This window comes from Branchiostoma floridae, chromosome 10 (genome assembly GCF_000003815.2).
Source record: "Branchiostoma floridae strain S238N-H82 chromosome 10, Bfl_VNyyK, whole genome shotgun sequence".
NCBI classification, from domain to species: Eukaryota; Metazoa; Chordata; class Leptocardii; order Amphioxiformes; family Branchiostomatidae; genus Branchiostoma; species Branchiostoma floridae.
In genome coordinates this window covers 8,338,743-8,365,168 of record NC_049988.1, presented here as the reverse complement: position 1 = coordinate 8,365,168, position 26,426 = coordinate 8,338,743, and the positions used below count along the sequence as shown (strand labels likewise).

The 26,426-nt window shown below is 39.0% G+C and overlaps 2 protein-coding genes across 3 annotated transcripts; one reads left to right on the top strand and one right to left on the bottom strand.

The window, feature by feature from the left end:
* Nucleotides 1–548: 548 nt before the first annotated feature.
* LOC118424395 lies at nucleotides 549–7,387 on the top strand. Its single transcript, XM_035832942.1, has 6 exons — nucleotides 549–1,095; nucleotides 1,805–1,951; nucleotides 2,145–2,252; nucleotides 2,506–2,592; nucleotides 3,085–3,225; nucleotides 6,295–7,387. The coding sequence occupies exons 1-6, from the start codon at nucleotides 799–801 to the stop codon at nucleotides 6,484–6,486; spliced, it is 972 nt and encodes a 323-aa protein (XP_035688835.1). The 5' UTR covers nucleotides 549–798; the 3' UTR covers nucleotides 6,487–7,387.
* Nucleotides 7,388–7,658: 271 nt separating this feature from the next.
* LOC118424394 (tRNA (cytosine(72)-C(5))-methyltransferase NSUN6-like) lies at nucleotides 7,659–25,779 on the bottom strand. 2 transcript variants are annotated; one of them, XM_035832940.1, is made up of 11 exons: nucleotides 25,419–25,779; nucleotides 25,138–25,293; nucleotides 24,588–24,689; nucleotides 20,137–20,233; nucleotides 19,389–19,548; nucleotides 10,585–10,745; nucleotides 10,016–10,056; nucleotides 9,547–9,691; nucleotides 9,150–9,310; nucleotides 8,548–8,673; nucleotides 7,659–7,992 (listed from the first exon to the last, which is right to left on the bottom strand). In XM_035832940.1, the coding sequence occupies exons 1-11, from the start codon at nucleotides 25,590–25,592 to the stop codon at nucleotides 7,822–7,824; spliced, it is 1,494 nt and encodes a 497-aa protein (XP_035688833.1). In that variant the 5' UTR covers nucleotides 25,593–25,779; the 3' UTR covers nucleotides 7,659–7,821. The 2 variants fall into 2 exon arrangements, with proteins under 2 accessions (XP_035688833.1, XP_035688834.1); XM_035832941.1 differs by lacking the exon at nucleotides 25,138–25,293 and having other exon boundaries at nucleotides 25,419–25,777.
* Nucleotides 25,780–26,426: the final 647 nt, after the last annotated feature.

The window sequence follows — 26,426 nt, the reverse complement described above, 5'->3', positions numbered from 1 at the left end:
TTGATGTATTACGCTTGTGCCGTTCCTTTCTTATTCGACTCGTGGCGCTTTTGACACGCAGCCGACATGCGCGGATTGTTGCGAAATGAGATATTTTCTTCGAGCGGAAAGAAGTAGGCAATACTTCATTAAATGTAACGTTAACTTTGATGGATAGAAGTAACTTAAAATCTTTCTAAATACACTGGGTGATATTCAGCTTGAATAAGATGATCGCGATTTTTACTGGTGATTTTTATTTAACGTTGGCAACTCTGTGGTTACAACAATGTTAGCAGATGAGCCTCGTATATACATTTCGGTGTAGGAAACATTGAAAACTTGTGTAGCGTTTCAAAGTTTCGCAGTTAAACGTGCATGCGTTAATGTAACTATTGCCACTTTTTCTAGGCTAATTTTGCATGTTAACGTCATCCTGAAAGAATGCGGACAAGTCCAACTGTGCTGCAAAGAAGGGATGCTCGAAACATCTCTTACAGTTACAAGTAGAGACGTAAACGCTCTCGCCAAATTATCAAATGCATTGTTTTATATATTTCACAAAGATGAATGTTTGTGACAACGAAATGATTGTTCTGTGTGATTAAAGACAATGATTTGTCTTCAGAAAGAAGGTATCACTTTTTGTCTCCCCTCCTGTGGAAGATGTTCTGACCGTCCTGGAATGACCCCCCGTGGTGTAACGTTTCAATGCACCTGCACCTGACTGCACCTGCAAACTTTTCTAAAACCTAGATGAGAGAAATTTGAACGATCTAAATCAACTTGAACCTAATTTCTTTCACGGTTTGGTTAACTATGGACGCCAAGGTGGATCTTTCGGCCATTGCGGAAGAGGATGTTGAAAGATTTCTGTTTTGTGCGGAGTCCCGGACCGACACGCCTCCTCCTAGACCGGCCGGCTTGCAGACCGCAAAGCGCCGAAGAACCTGCCGCAGAGGCCCGATAAGCAGCAAAGCCAGTCCGTGGAGAAGGAAGATGTTGAGGCAGGGAGTTAGCGGGAAGATGACGGTTCGGGACGGCCTGAGCAGGATTAAAACCCTGGTTCCGTACGTGGCAGAGCAGCCGACCGCTTCTGCGTCCGATATGTCAGAGGTAAACGTTAGAATAAGGCGGGATGAAAACTTCGCTGCAATTAAACGTTGAGGTTACGAAAATACCCAATATAAACAATACAGAGCCTGGTACTTTGCCTGAAATTGTACTTTGAGCAGTATTTTCAATAGTTGGGGCCATGATATTAAGGCTTGCTGTTGTCATTCGGATAAAAAGATCGCCTTACTGAGTATATTTTTAGAGCTGTCAAATGTCAACGACACGCAAATATGCCAACATTTTGCAATATAAGATATGGTGGCGTCAAGAAATTTGTAACATAACGTTATGTGGTGCATTCCCTAATATATTAAAGTGTATGTCAAATTGATTTCGGAAGAGTGTCGAATTTAGAGAACGTTACATGCTACAACAGGCGATGTCATAAAATTCCCGGCATGTTCACTGACTCGAAAAAACTAGCCTGTAGGCCATGTTTAGATATGACGTAACGTTTGTGGGCGGAGTTACGTGAACTCAAAAACTTCTTATCCAATCAAAAGCTTGCAAGGTGGTAAAAGGGGCGGAGTTATGTGACACTGTCCAATCAGAAGCGTTGAATATGCCCAGTTTAGCAGAGCATATACAACATGAGCTGCAGTAAGGAAAGTTTCAAATTACTGGTAAGGTCCATTGAAGGTTTCAGGTTCAAAAGCCTTCATGCAATCTCTCCTGGTCAGACAATTATTCTCTTAACTCCTTTTTCCAGCTGGAAATCATCCATAGTGCAACTCGTTACATCACAGAACTAGAGGGCCAACTGTTGAAGCTGCGAACAGGGAAGACAGGTGGAAGACGCTTCAGAAATGCATCAGGCTCACCCTCCAAACGTTGGATAGATCCCTCATCAGCCACTGTAAGTACGACACACTGCTCTAAAAATTCATTTTTGCAGGTTTTTCTTACAACTTTTCCATACATAAACAATATACAGTTATATAAGTTAGTGTCATGGATATGCATTTCATGGCAGTGCTTGTATAATTACTAACGTTATTCATTTCAAAGATATAGAATAATAGTGGGTAAATTTTTCATGCATTTTCCAGGTGTCTCTGTCAACACACAAGATTGCAAGCCCAACCCCAAGTCCACTCAAGAAAACTGAGAGATGTCCCAAGGCAAGAAAGGACATGGATAAGAAAGAAATTGTCAAGGTACACCTGAAGCATTTTGATTTGCAATTCTACACTGTGAAGATTTTGTCAGTAGTAGGTGAAAAAAAATTAAGTGGAAGTCTCTGAGAACATAAAGTCTGATGCTCTGGCCATCTTGTTTAAATTTGGTACTTCTGAAACAAAATCAAATGTAGAACTAGTTTTCAGAATAGGAGACAAATACACAATCAATAGACAAATTATCATAATGATATGATGGCATTTATTTGTTAACAAAACCATTTTTTTCCAGAATGTGACAGGTTTTCCTGGTAAGAATTATTTCAATGTTCCTGACATGGAAGAGTTCAAGCCTGGAGAAGAGAAGATAGTCAAAGAGGTAAGAGAGCTGTTTTCACATCAGCATACGGTTTACATGTACTATAATTGTAAAGAGTTAGTGCCTACATCTGTTAGGATCTTCCACTGATTTGGAAAGATAATTACAATGTTTGTACCCAGTTTAATAATTCTTGATAACCATTCATATCATCAGCTGTTTATCCCCAAACCTTATCAAGAGACCCTCTGAAGAGCTTTTGTGGACCCAATGTCTTGCACAGTCTACAACCAGACACACATCTGGCTTCCTTTAAACTCTTTTTAAAAGTAGCAGAAATTACCAAAGTGAGCGCACATGAACCATGCACCAGATTTTACACTATGTGTTCCTTTTTGTGTAAGAATATGTGTATAGATTCAATGGACTTTCCATGACACATTATCTTTATCTTTGTTATTTGTTGTCTGACCCTTACCTCTTCCCTCATGACTTCAATGAAAAAGTGATTTAAGTTCTCAAATGAGAAGTAAATGTTAACTATTCCATCAGGACCTGACCTTGCTGATGTCGCTGGACAATGGGGTGGACAGCTGTTCCTCCAGTGACTCTGTGTCCTCTACGCTAGCTGCAGGTGCGGAAGGTGTGGACTGTGGACAGCTGCTCAGGGAAACAGATGTACTTCTCTTCCCTGTGAGACACCTGATAGTCTTCTTTATTCAGGATGGGGCCATGGGCATTCATGTAGTTGCCTCCATGAAATGTCATGGAATGGAGGTTATATTTTCTGTTAGGTGTCTCTGTCTGTGTAGATGTTTACTCAAGAACGGCTGGATGGATTGGTTTCATACTTGTTGTGTTGGTGCGGTGTGATAAAAGCTTGAAACGATGAGATTTTGGAAGCCGTATCTGTCGTTATAATCGAAGTAATAATGTCAGAAATCACCCCTATATTTGAGATATATTGGTACAGGCATCGTGCTTTATGTGTTTGTTAATGGGCTTAGCTGCAAGCAGATGGTGAGGTGATTTCTACGACAGCTGTATGGGGAACCCCCATTAGTTTTATTTATGTCTGCTTAGGACCGTTTCAAATATTTGTAGCAGTTGGCACATTAGTGCCCCTGTTTTCCCAGCCCAACATTCTAGAACATCTGTTTTGGGCTGCGTAACCCAGAAGTTTCGTTAGTATGCTGGGCAACTGTTTCCCGATGCTGGGCAACTGTTTACCGATGCTGGACAATTTGAATATGATAAATAACTTTGTATTTAGCCACTTGTGCCTTTGGGGACCTAGCTGGTGTGTTATACTTTGTTTGCGCTGTTAGATTTTGTGGTCCGTGTGGCTTATGCTGATGTTGTGTTGGTAAGTACTTGCATTATTATTTATCGGGCACCAACTTGTCCCCGTATCCTACATGTAGGTATTGGTTGTCGGATATTTCATGTCCTTTTGGTTGTGTTGATGAAGTGTTTGTATCCTGTATTGTATTTCTTGTATTTCATTATTGAATTTGTCATATGTCATATTATGACAAATCATACAGTTGCGATTTATCCCAGTATGTAGAACATAATGCCTGTCTTGGAAAATGAGTGGTTACTGTCTGTGGTTTTCGCACCTATATTTTGTTCCCATTTGTGATATTGATATATGGTTTGGTGTGCCCGGTGTTCACCGTCGTCCTACGATGCACGTTGGTTCCTTGGTTTTCTCGTATGTGATATTATGACAAAGCATACAGTTGCGGTTTTACCTAATATGTATGACATATTGCTTGTCCTAGAAAATGAGTCGTTACTGTCAGTGATTATCGCAACTATAGTTGATGTCCCGTTTGCGATATTCGCATACGGTTTGGTGTGCCTGCACACAGTCGTGAAACGATGCACGTATCAGAAATCACCCCTGTAATTGTAATATACTGGAACAGGCATCGTGCTTTAAGTGTTTGTTAATGGGCTTAGCTCCAAGCAGATAGTGAGGTCATTTCTATGACAGCTGTTTGGGGAATCCCGAGTTTTGGCTGTCTGTGTACAAGATTACTCAAAAACGGCTGGGTGGATTGGTTTCATACTTGTTGTGTTGGTGGGGTGTGTTATGTGTCTCTGTCTGTGTACAAGATTACTCAAGAACGGCTGGATGGATTGGTTTCATACTTGTTGTATTGGTGGGGTGTGATAAAAGCTCGAATCGATGAGATTTTGGGAGCCGTATCTGTCGTTATAATTGATGTAATAATATCAGAAATCACCCCTATATTTGAGATATATTGGAACAAGCATCGTGCTTTATGTGTTTGTTAATGGGCTTAGCTGCAAGCAGATAGTGAGGTGATTTCTATGACAGCTGTTTGGGGAACCCCCAGTAGTTTTATTTATGTCTGCTTAGGACTGTTTGAAATATTTGTAACAGTTGGCACATTAATTAGACCCGCTGTTTGCCCAGCCCAACATTTTAGAACATCTGTTTTGGGAGGCGGACAATTTTGATTGTGATAATAAATTGCATGTATGTACTTGTGCGTTTGGGGACACAGTATGTTATATTTCGTTCGTGTTGTTAGATGTTTTGTGGTGCGACTTGCGTTACGCGGACGTTTCGTTAGTATGTAATTGGATGTATTACATATCTAATATGTGGATGTGTTAGGTAATCCCTTATCTGAAAAGTTGTTGCGTATAGCAACTGGTTAGGGTAATGTAACATTTAACTCCTTAAAGCAACTGTTTCCTGATGCTGGGCAACTGTTTCCCGATGCTGGACAATTTGAATATGATAAATAACTTTGTATTTAGCCACTTGTGCCTTTGGGGACCTGGTGTGTTATACTTCGTTTGCGCTGTTAGATTTTGTGCTCCGCGTGGCTTATGCTGATGTTGTGTTGGTAAGTATTTGCATTATTATATATCGGGCATCAACTTGTCCCCGTATCCTACATGTAGGTATTGGTTGACGGTTATTTCATGTCCTTTTGGTTGTGTTGATGATGTGTTTGTATCCTGTATTGTATTTCTTGTATTTCATTATTGAATTTGTCATGTGTCATATTATGACAAAGCATACAGTTGCGATTTTACCCAGTATGTAGAACATAATGCCTGTCTTGGAAAATGAGTTGTTACTGTCTGTGGTTTTCGCACATATATTTTGTTCCCATTTGCGATATTTAAATGATTACACCACTTCTTTCCCATAACATATATATATCTATAACTTTTACTCTCAAATACAACCAACTATAAACATACATACCATCCACAAAAAAGCAATAAATATTTCATGGAGGTATGAGGTCCCCGAACTCTAGTTTTATATAAAAGTAAAAGCCAAGACAGATATGAATTCTAGAAAAGAACTATAGATGGTTATCATACCATTATCATAGAACATTGAAAGTTATATAAAACTGACCTAAAAAATGACCTGGGCTAAAAGGTAGAAACGAGCTACAACAAAACAATACACAATGTGCCCATAAGGTCACATGACCTACAAAGTAAATGGTATTTTGAATTCTAAAGAAGACTACAGTAGGGCAGTCATGAACCCAATTTGCTAATATTTTGTGTTTTACCTCTGTACTACATGTATGCTTCCAACACAAGTAAACATTAATACTAATATGAAGATTCAGATTGGCCCTTATAGAGTGGAGTTATTGAAGTTTCCCATGCATTAATGATTGCTTGATTTGTAGAGTAAAAAAAAAGTTTACTTGGGAAAAATTGATAATTCATTACCTCCTTTCCCACATACAGGACACCTTCTTTACTCAACTGAATGAGCTGCTGCCAAAGGACCTGAACACCCCCAGTAATACAGTGGAATCACCCACTGATACAACCTTTCCAGTTCAAGGGGAAGAGGAAAGAAGAATCCTGGGTGAGCTGAATGGCACGCCTCAGATCAAAACCGAGTATGTCTTTGAAGATGGTTTTGAAGATTCATGAATTTCGGACAACAGGCCATGAGGAAGACTAAGACATTCTAACGTTAGGGCTTATAGAAGATGGCAAATCAGTCAAAACTAGTTAGGTTACACCATCTGATATTTTTGTGAAGGCAAAGTTGAAGGAGAACCAAAAATTTGAATATTGAAGAGTATAGACTGCAATCCTTTGACATTACACCAGCTATATAATGTAATGTTTGAGTTTGTGTTGTTGACTTCACAAAGTCTATCTGTATATATTGTACATTGATGATACAATTTACAAAATGAACTTCCAAGTTCCAAGAAATTTCTGGTTGTTTGATGCTGTACAAGGAAATTAAATTCTGATTCAAATAAATGACAAATGCCTTAAAAAGGACATGCTAGAGTGCCATGAATTCACTCTTTAAAACTATTAAAACTGAAGGTCTAATGGCTAATATAATACTTTGTATTTGTTCTTTCCAGTTGAATTTTTTAAACGTTATGAAATGTTTGAGACTTCTTGACTAATGAAATTCAGATGCAAATGAAATATAAAAAGTAATGAGAGATAAACTGTGCTTTAAAGATATTAATGGTTCTTTAACTCGTAAGGTAGAGGAAGGCTACCTGTTGATTGGAACCAGTTGACTATGTCATAAAGTTTTTGAATGTGTTGGTTTTAGTACACTCTACATGTATGTCTTTGAATTCAATGTTTCATTGTACTTTTATCTTTTATACCAAAATATTGTGAAAATGTAACTTTTCACTGTACCTATATAGGAATTTCATACTGACAGAAGAAGGTCTACAATTGAGTTTTTGCATGTCTTTCTTTTTGTGTCTTTCTGTTATATCTTAAGGTATCATAAGAATCTATCAGTTGAGAGGAATGAGATTCATATAGTGAGGTATAAGATACTGTTTATAGGACCGTACAAGTGTAGTTTTGTGGAACTATGTATATGTTGCTGGCAGACAGAAGTGTCAGTGAAAGCATCTTTCAGCACCAAGGACAGGGACTAAGGTCTTGCAATATGAAATATTTTACTCTTTTGGAAAGTAATGTCCATTTGAAGGTTATTCAGCACCAAGGACAGTACACAGTAGACACTATTCAGAACTACTAAATGTTTTCTATGTGTTAAGGGCAAGCCTTTAAATGGTGCCTTCTGTAGCACTTGTGCTTTTGGCTAACATATATACAAATTAGCTTACACAGATTGATAAGGTTGCCTGCTTATAATTTTTTTCAAAATGTGTACCTTAGCGACAACATGGACACAATGAAACTAAGACAGACATCTTTTTTTCTAAATATTTGCTTTAATGCAAAACAATAATTTTGCACTTATAGAATGCACTGTTATCTTGCTCTCTTTATGAACTTTGCAATGAAAAAGCCAATAGTGTCTCTGTCAGAAGGATGAGAATTCTCTCCCCTGTTGTCTCCCCATGGCTCAAACCTCTGTAGCATCTGTAGCTGGTCCTGAGTTAAGGAAGTTCCAGACAGGCCAGGTCCTCCCAAATATGGAGTCTGTGGATAAGACACATTAATCTTAACTTGAAAGTTCATCCGTGAAGTCATTCTGAATAAAGTTAAACTTTAGCTTCTGACACAAAAATTGGACATACACAAAGTTTTGACTGTTCAACTCCAGTATTTGTCAATAAACAACCTCCAAAGTTTCTCAACACATACATGTAGAGTCACACAGGTCAAAGTGAGAATCCTGGACAAAGAACCAGACTTTTCGGCCAGAGGAATCAAAGAAGCCATCTACATCAGAAAGAAGCTTTACAACCATCCCTTAACAGACGGCATGCACCATACACTTCCTGCAACTTATGATCAACTGCTCGCCGAGTCATGTGCTATCTACATAACATGATGTCACAGAAGCGGTGGATTGTCCATTCCTTGGCAAAGACTGGAGTCTAAAATTTGGGTAAGTCCAATTTATGTGTGGGAAGTTAAAAGTTTAAATTTATCCAGAGCCATCTTACATAATGTCACACTCATCATCATATGAAGTGAATAAAAAGGTTTAGAAAAGAATGCAAATCATTAAGTCATGAGTACAATACTTACTTGTGGCACAAGTTCCAGACAAGGAAAGGTGTTCAGCAGCCATTCCACCTGCCCCTCATTCTCCTCCAGGGTCAGTGTGCAGGTGCTGTACACCAGGGTGCAACCTGTCTTCAACACCTGCACAGCCTGGGGGGAGCAAAGGTCATGTTAGTTTGGATACAATTTATGACGGTGTTTTCAGTGATAGTCTTAAGGACCAGGATTTGGTGATTTTATACCACTTTGAAGGTATGTCTTGTAGAGGGCTTTACACAACATCTGAATGCAGGTAATTGAAAGTCCTAAGTGTATACAATACACTCTTCTATACACTTTTCTATATTGCATGTACATGTAGATATTTACAGTATAGCAGCCATCACAGTGAAGTATGTTAGGTCTGATGGTGTGACAGTAATATACAATGTTCGTGGGAAATTGTCACCCTCTACATGATTGTAGGGGATTGTCTTTGTTATCAACTAGATGTTACCAAAGCAGTATACATTTTGCTCCCTGTCTTGAAATTACTTTCAACTATCAAATTTATCATCAATCACAAATCGTACCAGGGTCCCGCTAAAGGCATAGCATAGGTTTCTAGTTCTACTGTAATGACTTACAGCAGGAAATAGTCTCCTCTGGTAGGAAGGGTAGGATTTTAGTGTCTTTAGCTTCATCTTGTTCCCGAGGGCTGGTCTCTGTCCCAGGGCACTGCAGGGCGCATCCACCAGTACTCTGTCAAATGTGTTGGGTGGGTAGGGCGGGTCACCCAGGGATGTTTCTATAAATGGTGACGAGAATTGTTTACTAATCATGTTGGGAAACAATGACAATAACTGTTCCTCCTGAACGTATGACGTTCCTCGTAAGTATGATGTTAAGCGATCTCCAAAATGTAAACTACAATGTTCATTGTTTTGTGTATAAATTGTAGACTACTTCATCTACATTGTGAGGATTACATTGTGAAATGGTGGAACCACAAAAAACAACTCCATAGTCATAAACACCACCTACCATCTTTCTCACAAACTGCAGCCTCTGATGCAGCTTTTCCCCCATCAAACATGTATGCCTGGATGCAGGTCAGGCCTAGTCTTCTTGCATTTGCCATGACTTTGTCGACTTTTCCTTGAGATTTGTCCAAGGCAATTACAGCTCCCTGCATAAATAATATAAAAACAGTGTCAAGACGTAACATTGAATCATCGAAAAAAATTCATATTCATATATTATGCCGATACATCACCCCATTTTCAGAATCTGACCAGTTAGAATAATCAGTTGGTTACAGTACCAAGTAAACTGCTATATTTTAGTTGCCATCATTTGTTGTATGTAGTGAAGTGAATATACAGAGATACAGTCAAACCTGCCCAAGCGACCAACACTTCTTAGCGACCACTTGGCATTATGACCGCTTTTTCTCGGTCCGCCGGGTGGTCGACTTGGGCAGGTTTGACTGTACAATAATGTAATGCCATACCTGATTGCTCATCAAGGTTGCTAAGTGTGTGGTCTTCCCACCTGTAAAAGAGAAAACATCTTTAGTGAAAATAAGAACATTAAAACCATCTAGGTATCATCTTTTTTTCTTGTCTTCCGAATTTCATCAACCTGGTCAAGTCCTTGAGTGGTTGCTGAGGCCAGGTTTGACTGTAGTATGCAGGAAAATGAGCCACCAAACATGCACATATGCCAGTTCAGATGTACATATGCACAGTTGTGTTTGGAATGTTTCCTATCAAATTGCTTTGATTTACCTTAAGAAAGTTGTAAATTGGTAAACATAAACCTACTGTACGTGTACTGACAGACACAAATTTCAGTAGCCTGTATCAGGCCTTCATACAGGGGTACAGAGGGTAGGATTTGGCAAAATAGGGGGAATTATTGGCTAGAAAAGTCAGTCTGTGCCACGTTCACATTTTGGGCCCCTATGAGTAAATACCTTTGCAAAATTATAGCCAGCATAGTCTGTTAGAGACTAGTATTTCAGTATTGCAGTATTGCAACTTTTATTTTACTGGTGATTTAAAGCCATCTCCTGCCTACCTGGGGCAGCACACATGTCCAACACCCTCTCTCCTGGCTGTGGGTCCAGCACGTGGCCTGCTACTGTTGATGGCAGGTTTTGTAGGAAGATGGAGTCAGACATGACATCGTTGAGGGGAGGGCAGCCATAGAGAGGGGATGTCATCTCCACCCCAATACCACTGCAGAGAGAAAATATGTGTCAGATATACAAAAAATTCAGTTCCAGTCCAGGTCTGGTCCAGATCCAGTCCGGTCTACCAATTTTCATCACGTCCATTTTTTGCCTTGCCGCGGCAGCGGCATGGCCTTGTGGCCACTATTTTCTTGGTTGGATGGTTGGATGCATCAATGGTTCAAACAATGTTAACCCAGCCCTTCCAAAGGCCCTTCCGAAGTCCCTTCCCAGTTCTCTTTCTCGTGGACAAACTTACGGCTTAGGCGACCAACAGTACATCCCCGTCAAGATTTATACCTCCGTTTTACGTATTTGATAACAGTTGTGGTCGGTACTGAAAGCCTCTTAACATCTGGTTACATCGAATGAATGAAGCGTTGTATGGTGATATTTCAGATCCATTGTAGTAAAATATTATCAAGTGAATTATCTTACATAACAATTTGCATTAGCTATTCATAAAGATGAAATAAATGCCTAATCAGACCAATGCATTGTATGTGAATATATAAGTAGGCAATGACGTCATTAAAACGTCTCAAGAACGTATGACCGCAGCAAAACGCTAACTTGAGTTCAGTAGAATGCGAGCTCAAAGCGTTACACGAAAAGTCGTAATAAATAATATTTGCGGGTCACTATTTACATTTTAAATACTAACCCAAGTCCTGTCGCAAGCAATAATTGTTTGTTTGCAATGCATTTTCTGTATGCGACGCATTTTCAGAACGCGTGCCTGCTATCGGTGAGAAACTCCAGTTAGAGACCTCAGGCCTGTGGTACGTACTAAATTTTCTAGTCTTCATTATATATCCTTTCTTTAAAGTTATCGGGAATTCAGAAGGAAAATTTAACGTCTTAGAATATGTAAGATAAAATTCTACCTACTCAGTATGTCAAACTCCTAGTTCTATCGTAGTGGTTCCACAAATTATCGTTTTTATTCGGTGTTTTTGTTGTGGCCAGTCATCATCTTCCGTAGATGACTTTGCTTTGTGCATTGTCGGAAATTACCTTGATGGTACTTCCCTGACACTAAAGGTTAACACATTATTGAGCGACTTCTTGCTAGGAGAGCTTGGCTTGGAAAAGATGCCATTAGTGGCAGTTCACCGGTTATCGCGGCCAACAAAGACCCGACCCAACCCTCATCTACTAGTTAGACTGGTCAACTATCATGATCGCGATCGCATACTGAAGGAGGGACGAAAACTCCGAGGAAGTGGTTACGCAGTCTACGAGCACCTCCCGCCGCCGATCCAAGCAGCGAGGTCCCAGCTTGTTCCTGATCGGGATGCGGAGATACAGAAAGCTAAGGACACCAATACGCGCAGTAAGATATCTATCTATGTACCTCCAAAAAGCACTTACGCTGTACTGTTGGTTAATGGAAAGGAAAAAAAGCGCATCAATGCGGTAGATATCGCTTTAACCGAAAACAAGACAACCTGATATGTATGCACAAATGTGGATTGTCAACATTAAATGACTTTTCCTCACTTTGATGCATCGTTGTCTCTGTGTGTTTATTTGTTTACAATGATCTGGAATGTGTGAGCTTGTAAGGCTGAGAGTCCTGACACATTCCCAGGCGTTCGCAATTATGAAATAATGGTTACCACCTGTTCTGTTGTCCAGACCTCGCACCTTTTGTTTTTGATTTGATTCTGTATTCCCATTTCATTTAAGGTTTTGGACACAGATTTGATTTATTTATGTTTGTTTACTTATATTATGTGCTCCGTGGACAAATGATATCTTTGTCTATTTTTTTTTGGTTCTTACATTTAACGTTACTTGTTATTACTATATTGATATGGTAATTCAGCCATGTTGGTTGAATTCGAATTGCTGAGCCGACGAATCTCGACAAGGTTAAAAACAGGGTGGTGATGACTTTAAAAAATATTTAGGTGAGCCGGGAAATTTTGTATGAGTAAGATCGGTGCTGATATGTCTGTATGGAAGTGCGCCAATGTTGTTAACTATATTTCAGTTATTTTGAGTTACATCTGTATGTATGTTTCAGTTTCTGTTCTTTATCTGGCGTACCCATGTAACACAGTTTATTTTTGTTCGGATACCACGGATACCACGGATCATGAAAGTATATGGTGCGATAGATGTTTAAAAGAATTGTCCACCCACATACTTTTCCTGTTCTCCACATTACAAAGAAATTTTATCAAAGAATGTTATAGACAACAACCATGATTGACGATAAAACGAAAATTGGATCTTATAATGTTAACGGACTTGCAAATCATAGAAAAAGGAAAGAAATCTTTACGTGGCTGTCCGAAAAATCCAGTGATATTATATGTTTACAGGAAACTCATTCGAACCTAAAAGAAGAAAATGTATGGGAAAGAGAGTGGGGAGGGCAAATACTATTTAGTCATGGGACAAGCAATCAGCGAGGTGTTGCTATTCTTTTGAAAAAAGACTTAGATTGTACTGTTCACGATGTCAAAAAAGATGATGATGGTCGACTCCTTATGGTAGATATTACTGTGAAAAGCAAGCGCTTCTGCTTGGCTAACATATACGGCCCAAACAAAGACAATCCCACTTTCTTTGATTATGTTGAAAACAAAATTATAGATATGAAATTAAGCCACGAAAATATAATTGTCGTCGGTGATTTTAACACAGTTCTCAATGCGGGCTTAGACCGTGCAGGAACTAATTCCACAGTTTATCATCCTCAGGCACAACAACGGATTTCTGACATGATACAGGCGTTAGACTTAGTAGATATATGGCGTTTCCAATTTCCACACATATCCAGATTTACATGGCGTAGAGGAAAACAGGCAAGCCGTATTGATTATTTCTTAGTTTCCTTTTCACTTATTGCTGATACATCTAATGTAAAAATATCCGATAGATTTAAGTCCGACCATAAGTTTATTTCTATTTCTATTAAAACAGCAGACTATCAGCGAGGTAAAAACTACTGGAAATTCAATCAATCTCTTTTAAGTGACAACATTTTTATTAAGTTAACTGAGGAATTCATCGAAGAATTTTTCCGAATCAACCTCGGAACGAGCGACCCTCTAACAGTTTGGGACACCTTCAAATGTTGTTTCAGAGGACATTCAATAAAATATTCCTCACGTAAATATAAAGAAAACACTGTGAAAGAAAATCAAATTAAGGGCCGTATAGATGAACTCACAATGAAATTAGATGCGTCCAATGTACCACCTGATGGGTTGATTCAAGAGCTCAATATATTACAGAATGAATTGGAAACTTTATGCGAAGAAAAAATAAGTCAGAAGCTTTATAATACACGTGCAAAAAATATGGAGTTTTCAGAAAAGTGTAATAAGTTTTTCCTTAAGATAGGTCTTAGAAACCAGGCAAGGAAGAATTTGAACAACCTGACAACATCAGATGGTAAAAACATTCATGAACCAGAAGGTATCTTATCAGAACTAAGATCCTTTTATTCATCACTTTATTCATCTGATAGCGAGACTGTTACTTTAGAAAGAGAGAAATCTGATATTTTCTTCCCGACTACAAACAATGTCCATTTGAGTGAAAAGCAAAAAGACACTTGCGAAGGTTCCATAACAGAAAACGAACTTTGGGCAGCTGTTAATAGTTTTAAGGATGGTAAAGCACCGGGGCTCGATGGACTGCCTATAGAGATTTACAAGACGTTCTTTAAGAGTCTCAAACAACCAATGCTCATGTGTTTTAACCATGCCTTTGATACAGGACACCTGTCAGATACTCAGAAAGTTGGACTTATTACACTTTTACTTAAACAAAACGGAGATGGACAATACAAAAACCCTAGTCAACTTACGAATTGGCGACCTTTAACACTGCTATGTTGTGACGTTCGAATTATCTCTAAAATAATAGCATTAAGAATTAAGAAAGTCATAAATAATTTGATATGTCAAGACCAAACTGGGTTCCTGAAAGGTAGATTTATTGGTGAAAATATCAGAAGAATTCTGGAAATAATCGAGCACTATGAAACTGAAAATAAACCGGGATTAATTTTTGTAGCAGACTTTGCGAAAGCTTTTGATACTATACACTGGGAATACATGTTTAAAGTATTGAGGTTTTTCGGTTTTGGTAACTCCTGTATTAGATGGATATCTTTGCTGTACAATGATATTTCTAGTAGGATTATAAATAACGGACATATATCTTCTACTTTTCCAATCTCCCGAGGGGTCCGTCAGGGGTGCCCACTGTCGCCTTACCTTTTTGTCCTATGTGTAGAAATTTTAGCTATGAAAATTAGAGATAATAGTCAAATCAAAGGGCTAACAGTTAATGAGTGTGAAACAAAAATTTCACAATTCGCAGATGACTCAAACTTCCCCATTCAGCCGGAACTGTCTACTATTTTAGCACTAGTGAGAGACCTAAATGACTTTGCCGCTATCTCTGGATTAAAACCAAACTATGATAAGTGTAAAATATTGCGAATTGGATCATTAAGGAATACTTTCTTTGTACTTCCGTGTTCTCTTCCTTTGCAATGGACAAACGGGCCAGTGCAGATGCTGGGTGTAATTATGTCAGGTGATACAAAGGACCAATTGGAAAATTATAGAATTAGACTAGCCAAAATAGACAAGACTCTTCAACCATGGAGAGGTCAGTCTCTAACATTATATGGGAAGATAACTCTAATTAATACTCTTGTCGTGTCCCAATTCACACATCTTTTTATGGCCCTGCCAACACCTGATAACGATTTCTTTGTAAAATATGAAAAAAAGATTTTTAATTTCATTTGGAATGGCCGTCCCGAAAAAATAAAGCGTAAAACATTATATAATAGTTATGAGAATGGTGGGTTAAAATTAATTCACTTGCCGACTTTTGACAGGACCCGTAAAGCGTCTTGGATACCCAGACTTTATTCAACCGACAATAGTTTTTGTAAAAAAGTGTTGAGTAAGTCGAACCTCCTTTTTAGAATTGGTGTCTTCCCATTTCTACAACTTGATAAAAAACATATGGATTATTGCTTTAATCTTGCTAAACCTCCTCTTAGTGTCTTCTTTAAAGATGTAATGAAGGCATGGCTTTCTTTCCAGTTTAGACCCCCCGAAAATCATCACGAAATATATTCACAATTAATCTGGTACAACTCTAGTATTTTGATAGAAAACAAACCTATATTATGGGAGTCTCTTGCTTCGCAAGGCATAATAAGCATCAATGATTTGTTAGATGAAGAAGGCAGGTTCTTAACATATAAAACGCTATGTGACAAAATTGGCAAAGTTATAAACAAGCTAAGTTACAACCAATTAATCTCCGCCGTGCCGGATGCCTGGAAAACAATTATTCGTGATAAACAGCCAATTATCGGACCTATTCTACCACATATAGCCAATTACCTATGTTTAAATGCAAAAACAAGTAACAGAAATATTTATATAGCATTTCTGAGAATGTATAGTGTAGCCGACATCTCTCTTAATATTATGACTTACTGGGAAGACCTGTTTAACACTCCCGTCCCCTGGACACTGATATTCAAATTGATATACAACACAACGATATGTACACGTATGAGATTCTTTCAATATAGACTAATTTATAAATTTTTGCCAACAAATCGAATGCTGCACATATGGAAATTAATAGATAGCCCCTTTTGCTCATATTGTGAAGTAGAACTAGAAACAACCACACATGCTCTCTGGGACTGTCCCAAAGTATACGAATTATGGAAAGAAATAAAAAAATGGTTCGAACAACAAACAAGTGAAATTCTACCTATAGATATTTTCAGTGTAATTTTCGGTGATATCAATAGTTCAATACTTAAAAATGTAATTATACTAGTTGCAAAATGTTTTATTTTCAATCTAAGGGGCAAACGATTATTCTTAGGTCACTACATCTCATACCTTAAGTCACACTATAAAACAGAACTAATTATAGCCACAAGAAACAACAAATTAGAGACGCATTACAATAAATGGGGTCCGATAATGCACAAATTGAACTAAAAACCATCATCATCTTGCCATCATCTTGCCTTCTTGTGTACCGTCATTGTTGATGTTGCTTTAATTTATTTAAGTTTCTTTTTGACGTATGGTTACTATTGTTTGATTATTTTACGTATACGCATAAATACATCTTGTATTCAACTTTCATCCATACATACTGTACAGCTCCACTTACATTTTTTTATTTGTAACAATTCCTAACGTGCTTGTCCGAATTATTTATTTATTATTGTTTACATACATCTATTCATCCTGTTTTACATTATTTTGCTACATACTTCAGTCTGTATATTTCCTATACTAGCAATTTGTACCTACATTGTCTTTTACTTTCCCGTTGGATCCGTGGTTTATGTTTTTGTCCATGTCCTTATGTTTTTGTTAATGTGAATTGTATATTCTACTGTAGAATGCAATAAAAAAAAACAAAAAAAAAAAAAAACACATTATTGAGAAGTGTAATAAATGACACTGTGGTTTGTCCGGCTGTAAACATAATTTCATAAATTTCATAAAACCGAAAAGACGAAGTGAAACAAAACCGCCCCCCTCCCCAGTCTTTCTATTTACATGCGTGTCTTAGTTTCTTGCTTACCAACTAACGTTTGCCAATCTTTAAGTGTCTTCTCGGGACTGTTTGTTGTAATGCCTTCATTTTGGTCACAATGACAAAAAAATTAAAGCTGTCGGTGGAGGAGGGTAGCAGATCCCCTCTACCACAAATTGTGAAGAATGTAATGAAATTTAGGGTGCTACCCTTCAGTCATATGTTTAGAAACACCTAGTATTCTATCAATCAAAAATGCATACGCTCATTCCGTTGGTTTTAATGTTGACACAAGAAATTTAACTAATTGTTCAATCTTACCATAGTACATATACCTGAACTGCAGTCATTCATATAGTACCCTCTCAACTTACCACAGTACCTCAAATTGTGCATGCAGTACCCACTCAGCTCACCACAGTACCTGGACTCCTGCTGTGCATGCAGTACCCACTCAGCTGACCGCAGTACCTGGACTTTAGCTGTGCATGCAGTACCCACTCAGCTCACCACAGTACCTGGACTCCTGCTGTGCATGCAGTACCCACTCAGCTGACTGCAGTACCTGGACTCCTGCTGTGCATGCAGTACCCACTCAGCTGACCGCAGTACCTGGACTCTAGCTGTGCATGCAGTACCCACTCAGCTGACCACAGTACCTGGACTCCAGCCACGCATGCAGTACCCACTCAGCTGACCACAGTACCTGGACTCCAGCCATGCATGCAATACCCACTCAGCTGACCACAGTACCTGGACTCCAGCCACGCATGCAGTACCCACTCAGCTGACCACAGTACCTGGACTCCAGCCATGCATGCAATACCCACTCAGCTGACCACAATACCTGGACTCCTGCCGTGTATGCGGTACTAACTCAGCTGACCACAGTACCTGGACTCCTGCTGTGCATGCAGTACCCACTAAGCTGACCACAGTACCTGGACTCCTGCTGTGCATGCAGTACCCACTCAGCTGACCACAGTACCTGGACTCCTGCCGTGTATGCGGTACTAACTCAGCTGGCCACAATACCTGGACTCCTGCTGTGCATGCAGTACCCACTCATCTGGCCACAATACCTGGACGCCTGCTGTGCATGCTGTACCCTCTCAGCTGACCAAAGTACCTGAACTCCTGCTAACCATACAGTACTCACTCAGCTATCCTTTCACAGAAATGAAATAAATTAAAATTGTTACTGTATATCCTTGAAATAAGGTCTAATTATTTCATATTTATTCGAGGGTCAGAAAATGCAACATCATATTTTAAGACACCTACATATATTTACAACAAGATTAACAGATCAATACAAGGCTTTGGCTACCATAATACGTATTTAGCAGACAAGCAAATTATCCCTACTGCACGCCAACGCACAACATTTTGCCTTGCCGGGCTTGAAGTGCCGACCCGCTTTTTCCTGACGATATTCCTACCACGCGGCAAGGCACAGCTTTTTTGAAAAGATTTCTTGTTTCTGTACTGGTCCAACAAGAAAAAAAACTGTTTTATACCGGTATGCCACCCCTAGTTAGATACATATTGATTATTAGATGATGGATTGATCAGTGGAAGTTTCTTGTAAGATCTGGGAATCAGTAATCTGATCAACTATGCATGCCAATGTGAAAGTTAGATGATACTAAATATGGTTTTATATCTGGTTTATCAACAGTGATATACTACAGCTAGTCCATATTGTTGTCCATTTGAACCAAGCACATTTGTGCAGTCCTCTACTGATCCAGAAATAATGTCTAAATCTAGAAAGGGTTAGATTTAAAAAAAGTGCAATCTTTTGAAGTTTGAGCATGTGGTCATTTTTCATGTTTGACTAAACTTCTACATCCGATTGCCTCTACATGTATACATAACAACCACCTGGCCAATGTGACCACTTCTTGGTGGTCCCTTTGATGATTTTTCCCAATGGTACAATCATAAAGAATCCTGTCTAAAGTGACCACCTGTCCACATAGACCAGAATTTCTTGGTCAAAAGTGGTTTTTGTCTGTCCCAACAAGCAAATTTCTGTCCCAGGATGGAGGGACGGGTCCTGGAGACTAGCCCTGCTGTCAATCACCTGAGTTGTTCCTGCGCCACACTGAAGATGTCGTCCCTGCTCATCCTGGCTACTCCGTTCCCCACGAACACCCTGGGACCGCTGTACGGCTTCTGGAACCCACGCAGGCACTTCCCCTCCACATCCACATACACAGACACCTGGTCACCTGCCTGGACATCTGAAACAGATAAAGGTAAAAATAAAAATATATTGGTGAATTGGTAAAACAATATGTTGAATCTTCATTCAGTTATTCATGAACTAGTTTTAAAGACTTGTGGATTCTTGGAGCAAAAGTACAGGACTATATAACTCCACCGTGTGCTACAAATAGAGATGAACTATAATCATGTTTTTTCTATATTGTTATTTGCCTGAAAACCCATTAATCCTAGCATTAAGATTAGAAAGAGCAGGAAGGATTGGGGAAAATCTGCACTTAAAGTGGAACAAACCACATTGTGTGGGGAAAGTTGACAAGAGTTTGCTGGACCTTCTGAATTATGCGTCAACATCGCCCTCAGATCCTTTTTGGTTCATCAAGGAAGTTGGATTCTTGAACCATCTACATTTGTATTTCTATGCAAAAAGTAAGGAGGTTCTGTTTGAACTGGAAAATATCCTCCTTGGTGAAAGCTGTGATTTGGAGACATGGAGACACACACACACACACACGTCAGATACATTTGTGTACTCGCACAGACACTGGCACCCTCACACAAACACACAAAGGAACACAGGCATGCAATTTATCATGCACACACACCTGCAGTTGCACCCAGGACACCAGGTGCAAAGATGTGAGCTCCTCTCAGGATAGCTGCTCCACAGTGGATGTCAACCATGATCTCCTTTGTATGATGCTGAAACACATAAAAAACACATCAGTGAGTAAGTAGCTTGTCTACATACAGAACTATCTGTTTGCACACAATCATATAGCAACTTTGACATACCATCATAATTACAAGACTACCATGGTTCATGCATATGCCATACATAAGGTACACTGGTAAGGGACTGACAGAAATGAATTTTGCATAATTTGGACAGAAAATATCCACATATCTATTTTATCAAACTTTCTGCCAGAAAATTACATTAAATAGCACTTGTTTAGAAGCATTTAAAAGTTTCAAACAAGATAGTCATGACAGTCAAATTGTATTCATCTTCCTATAGTTTTTGCTATACATGCATATTGCTATTCATAGTTACCTGATGAAAGTCTCAATACACAATATTACTACACAAACTTTTCCACAAACATCCCCATAAGGCTCATCATACACGGAAACACCTTGAAGTTCAAGGCTTCTTACTTCAAGACTTCAAAGCCTCTTTCATGTCCCAACCCAGAGTATTTCCAGATTTGTTCAGCCCCTCTATTCCCATGCTCCAGGGGCACTTCACTCCGTTTATTTGGTCCGGAAACGTGTTTTCCTTGGCGAGAAAACACTGCCTGTTCTTCTGGGTAGTCTAAACTCGCTTTCATCGCCGAGAGTGGAAGTGTGTTTGAAAGATGAAGCAATCACTAACACATTGTTTTAGTGGGGAGATATTTGTTAGAGATGTTCTTAGTTTTGTTGGTCTCAGGGGCCTCTGCTATATATTCTTGTGCCTACATAAATGTTACAATGTACCTACAGTCAAACAACAGTGCTGACCATCTCTACATAAGGTCCAACGTAACTGGCCAAAGTGACCACAACTTGGTGGTCCCTTAGATAATTTTTCACACTGACACAAGCATCAAGAATCCTGTCTATAGTGCCTCTTGAATGGTCTTCTTGTGACGTTTTGACAGTATATACTTTAGATGCACAAATTGAACACAAGTTTGGATGTCTTCTTTTATATTTTGAGCTTTAGGAGATAGTTGGCCCCTGTTGCAAATACATGAGTCATGAAAAAAACATGTTGCCACATTCTGAAGAAGTTAAGAGTTTCTGTCAAATTGTAACAAATTCAAGTAGTACTAATTCCAGTTTTCAGAACTTTCTCCAAGAATAAGGGATAGACCAGGTATGGTAAAAGTGGTGTATAGGTAATGTGTAAAGCTACCGGTAAATCAAAAACCCTTTCTCATCATATGAAAGATAATCCTCATATGAAGTTGACAGCAAATAATGCACAAGAGAACAGCTTGCATAAAATGTTGACTAGAAAACAATGTCTGAAAACACTTTCAAAGGAACATCAACCCTTCTCAGTCTGTCCCTTTAAATGATGATTTCCCCTTCAGTGCATCCCTTAACGATGACATCACCGCTGCTACCCTGACCACTTGCTGAGCCCACATCTTGGCTCCGAACTGTCCGTACGCCTGCCAAAAGATGATGTCATGGTAGCACAAGGCCAGGCCGACTTCCGATGTCCCAGGTTCCCAGGCTCGAGGGGAGCTCCCCTGGAGCCTAATGTGTTTTCGGAGGCCAGAAGGCCCCACCTCAATCAGTGAACTTAAGACTTTCATGTGCCTTAAGTATTCCCACATTCCCTGGTATTTGTCATTCCTTGGATTTGCAGGCCATAGGAGGAACATTTCCTTCAGATCCTTGTTTTTCTTCATCTCAATCAGACTCAGACTGCACGTCTTAGCTGTGTGAAAACTTCTTGAGCATTCTCAGGATTGTTATAACTTATATTGTTAAAACATCCCTCTGATTTCTGTTTAAACATTTAAAGCTTCAGATTAAATGTACCTAAACCTGGTTAAATACTTAATGAAGTTTAGCTCAAAGAAATTGCCCTAAGTTCACTTAATTCCTTTGATACATTTTACTAAAAAGATATTATAACTTGTCGAAAGTTTTTGTCTGCAAAAGCTACATGTAATAAACTACTGGCTTTTCACTTATTCTGGGTATGGTGGTGCGAATAACCTGCTATGCTCATTACCAGTCTCTGGTGGCCTGGGAAATTTACCCAGCCATTACACAGTTTACCCAGACTTTAGCAAACTGCAACCTTTTGGAGATCATATCGCAGTTTTGGGTAGAGACTGGTAGAAGCCTCTTTATACCACCTATAGTGTATTTCTCAAGAACAGGGGATTAAAGAATGAGAAAAACATTTTGAACAAGTGGTACAACATGCAAGCTACCTTTCATCTGAGTTTTACAAAGGACTACATTATGTAGCTCTATTTGGTTAACCTAGGTTGCACACTTTGATCTTACATTATGGAGAACAACAAGGCAACCACCTGTTTTAAAGTGGGGGGGGGGGGGCTCCTATAAGTCCCAAAATTGTTCTCATTAGCATCAAGATAGCTCTCAGAGTAGTTAACACATGCAAATGTGAATTTCATAGATCCTATTTTATGTCCAGGAAGACTAGCTTTTTTTCTCAAATCCAAGTCCTCCTTTGGTTTTATCCTGAAGCATAATGGTAGGTACAAATTCAAAACCTAGTTCTGAAGATTTTAAACCTTCTGAAAGTTTCTAGCTAGCCTGCCTACATATACTATCCTCCATAGCGCCTGATGGCTAAATCTTTTCAATTTTTAACCGTATTAACATTAACAAGCAAAAAGATTGAACCAGTAGTTACTACAGAGGATGGTACCCAGACACTTCTTCTAGCTAGATGAAGTACTGCACTCAGATGCATGTAACAGAAATCTACTTGATTCAAGAAAAAACAATCTTTCTCTTACAATAATTTAGACATCTGTGAGTCTAAATATCTAGGACATTGTAAGTACTTTTGCATACCCCTTTCTCTCAAACATGACCCAAACAGTAACATTCATGATGCCACCATGGAAGATGCAATGTCAAGACCAGGCCACATAAAACCCCTCAGAGAGTTTTCCCATCCATGACATAGCTACATCGGCGTGACAATGACTTTCCCACACAACAACCACAACTTCTCATGTTTCCTCATGTTCACAACATTACTAGATGTAGCCTTAAGCAATGTCTGGAATATTGGATACCTCAAGAGGGACGAAAAGGGGAAAGACACTTTTCAATACCTAGCTACAGTCAGTCACTCAGTAGCTTTCTATTCTCAAAGAGTTCCGTTGAAATATCAACTGATGAAAGTAACCACATTCTATGCCATAATGCATTGATGAAGAGAAAATGAAACTTAATTTATAGATAACGTAAAATCAGTATCATCATTATGGAATGTCTTAGTCACCCTAACATAGCAAAAGGTATGCTTCTAGAACTTGTTATTTCTCTAATTGCTTTAGGTTGTTCCCTTTTCTTAGTTCCTGTTTAAGATTAAACTGTTTCCTATCATCAGTACGTAGTTCCTCTTTTTAATCATTGTAAGTCTAACATAATTAGATTCTTGTGACCAATATGTCATAGTTGATCAAAGTCATGTGACTCATACTGATAACTAGTCAGGAAACAATACTTCTGAAAAACATGCTGAGTCATTGAGGGTGGCCCAGAAAAGGTTTGTTAGGAAGACCTGCTGACTGAACAAAAAAAATCCAAAAGTATAATTGTGGGACTGTCTCGTATGTTTCACACACATTCCACATAATCACCACTGATCTATCCCAGTCAGTGTGACATAATTGGTTTCATTATCTAGGCTTTTCTTTAAGTTCCCTTTTCCCCCCACTTTTATCAAAGAGGAAGATGTCTTGTAAATAATTGGACCTTTAGTTTTACTACATAAATCTTCAATTTTGAAGTCAGGATCTTTTATATGACTGTGCAATTTTTGTATGCACCGTCTGGTTACATGATATAGCCTGGACACACATAATTATGGCTCTATATATCAGAATGATTATACTGGATACTATTGCTGACCATTAAGTTAATATGTACCCTGAAATGTCAAAGAGCATACACTTACATGTATGATGATGCATTGTATTAGTTAAAGCCCTTCATAGTGCTCATCTTCATTTCTATAGCTCGTGGGACACACAATCTACAGAGAACTACAGCAGGTAGTCCACTGGTAAAAATGCATTAAACAAGCCTTTAGTCAATCTTATGTTGCAAACTGTATTATCCTGGGCAACAGGTCAGCAGGTCTTTCTAGGGTAGGTTGGGAAACAGGAAATACAACATTTTTTCCTAGGCCTAATGATATTAGCCTGGGTACCATCCAATTTCTTCTAGGGCTCCTTGCAGTCGCTAAGGTAGCGAGTGCAAGGAGCCCCGGTAGAAATAGGATGGTACCAAGGCTATAAGGATGAGATGAAGAGCAAACTAAAAGAGTATAATATGTGTAGACCTGTAGGTTGGGATGAGGTCCAGTTGTAGGGATGACCAGGACATCAGGTAAGACAGGATGAGGCTCCACAGGTGGGCAAGGTGCTGCTTTATTACTGTACTCCTGAAGTGCAAGTGCAGAATGATGTAAAAAAAAATAAGATCAAGATCAAGAATAAGATCAAGAGATAACAAAAGTCTTCAAGTCTTTTTTATTAAGAATTGGGTTGTTTCTTTTTCTTAGCTCTGTTCCCATTTTAGATGAAGGTGATTCCTATCATAAGTGGTTCCTCTTTTCAATTAGAGTCATAGTTAATCAAGTTAGGAAGAAGGTAGTGTCAGTCCTGTACATGCATGTAGTGTTTCCAAGTTGGTTGATTCCAATGTGGGTACAGGGACTTAGAATTGATTGACTTACGACTGTGTATTTTCAAAGAAGCTCTTTTTAAGAAGCTCTAAGCAAAAGATCTCATATGAAAAAGCCCAAGTTGTATCTGATAAAAGTGTGCTCAAGTCAAAAGTAGTTCAATAGAAGAAATTTCATCACTTGCTCTTGGCAAAGCTACAGGTACCTTCTTTAGAAGTTGTTGCAGTTCCTCCCTGATGAGGTCCCTTGTTCTGTTGACAGTGCAGACCCTGACTGTGGTGTACCCAGGTGGGAGGGACAGGCGGTCTATGGTAATGTGAAATTTTCTTTCAGCCTCCTCCTTACCTATAGCAGCCACAACCTGTACTAGCAAAAGACCGTAATATACATGTACAATGGTGCGTATCAATAATCTCACTTACTTGGGTCTGTGGCAAGAATATATATTTGATTTGAATAGTACACATTTTGTTCATTCATACCCACCTGACTATTACAATACGTCTTCTTGATGTGACTTTCTACGTCCGGGTCCAACGACAGACGTGGGAGGGGGGCAGGAGATGTCGGGATAGAACTCATGTTTGCGGCGTATCTACAATGTCTTGTGGCTACCCGAATATGTCTGCTGAACAGCCTTATACTCCCTGCTACAGACATGTATCAATATTGAACATGATTATTAAGAAACCGTACAAATACCAAGTATTTCAAAGCCACTTCCTGGATCTGCGAAAGGAAATCGCTTTCACGGGTGAAAGGTCAAAGGCTAAGTTTCATGGTTACTCAATGACCGAAATAAGATCGCGGTTTGTCAGTCAGACGAGTAAAACGTGCAGAAGTGGTATTGACGTTAAGTTCTTGGAATGGTAATATGATGCAACAGACAGAGACACGATTGCAGCTAAAAGATCCCAAGACTATGACGTTGAATTACAATAATAGATAGACCCATGACGGAGGGGGCCCTACACCGTAAATTTGCCACTTTCGGTTTCATTTATGTAGATATAACGTTATGTGTCAAAGGAAATCCAATTTTCCTCAGTCTCTTTCTTATCCTTCTTTCCTTCCTCTTTCCCTCTCGCCCTTCGGCCTTTCCTTCATTCCTTCATTATCATTACCTAGCCTTTTTTAGCTCATCTGAAAAAGGTGGATCACATGCATAGGGGTACGTTTCGGATATCTTAATCTCACTATAATTGATAACTCAATACAGTTGTGAAAAATCATCAAGGACGACATGCCCCTGAACGAAAACGAATAAAGCTTCACTACACTAGCATTCACCTAAAATGTACCAACATTCTGCTATTCCCTTTTTGATTGATCCCTCCTGTGCTGTCCCTTGAATGAATTAAGCTATTGTAATAACTACAACACTATAACAGATCGTGAAACTTAAAACTTTAACTAGCTTGTGCGAGAGGCCATTGTAAATCTGCCAGAATCCACCTGTATTTTCACAGCAGGCCTGTGAATGTTGTGACCCTC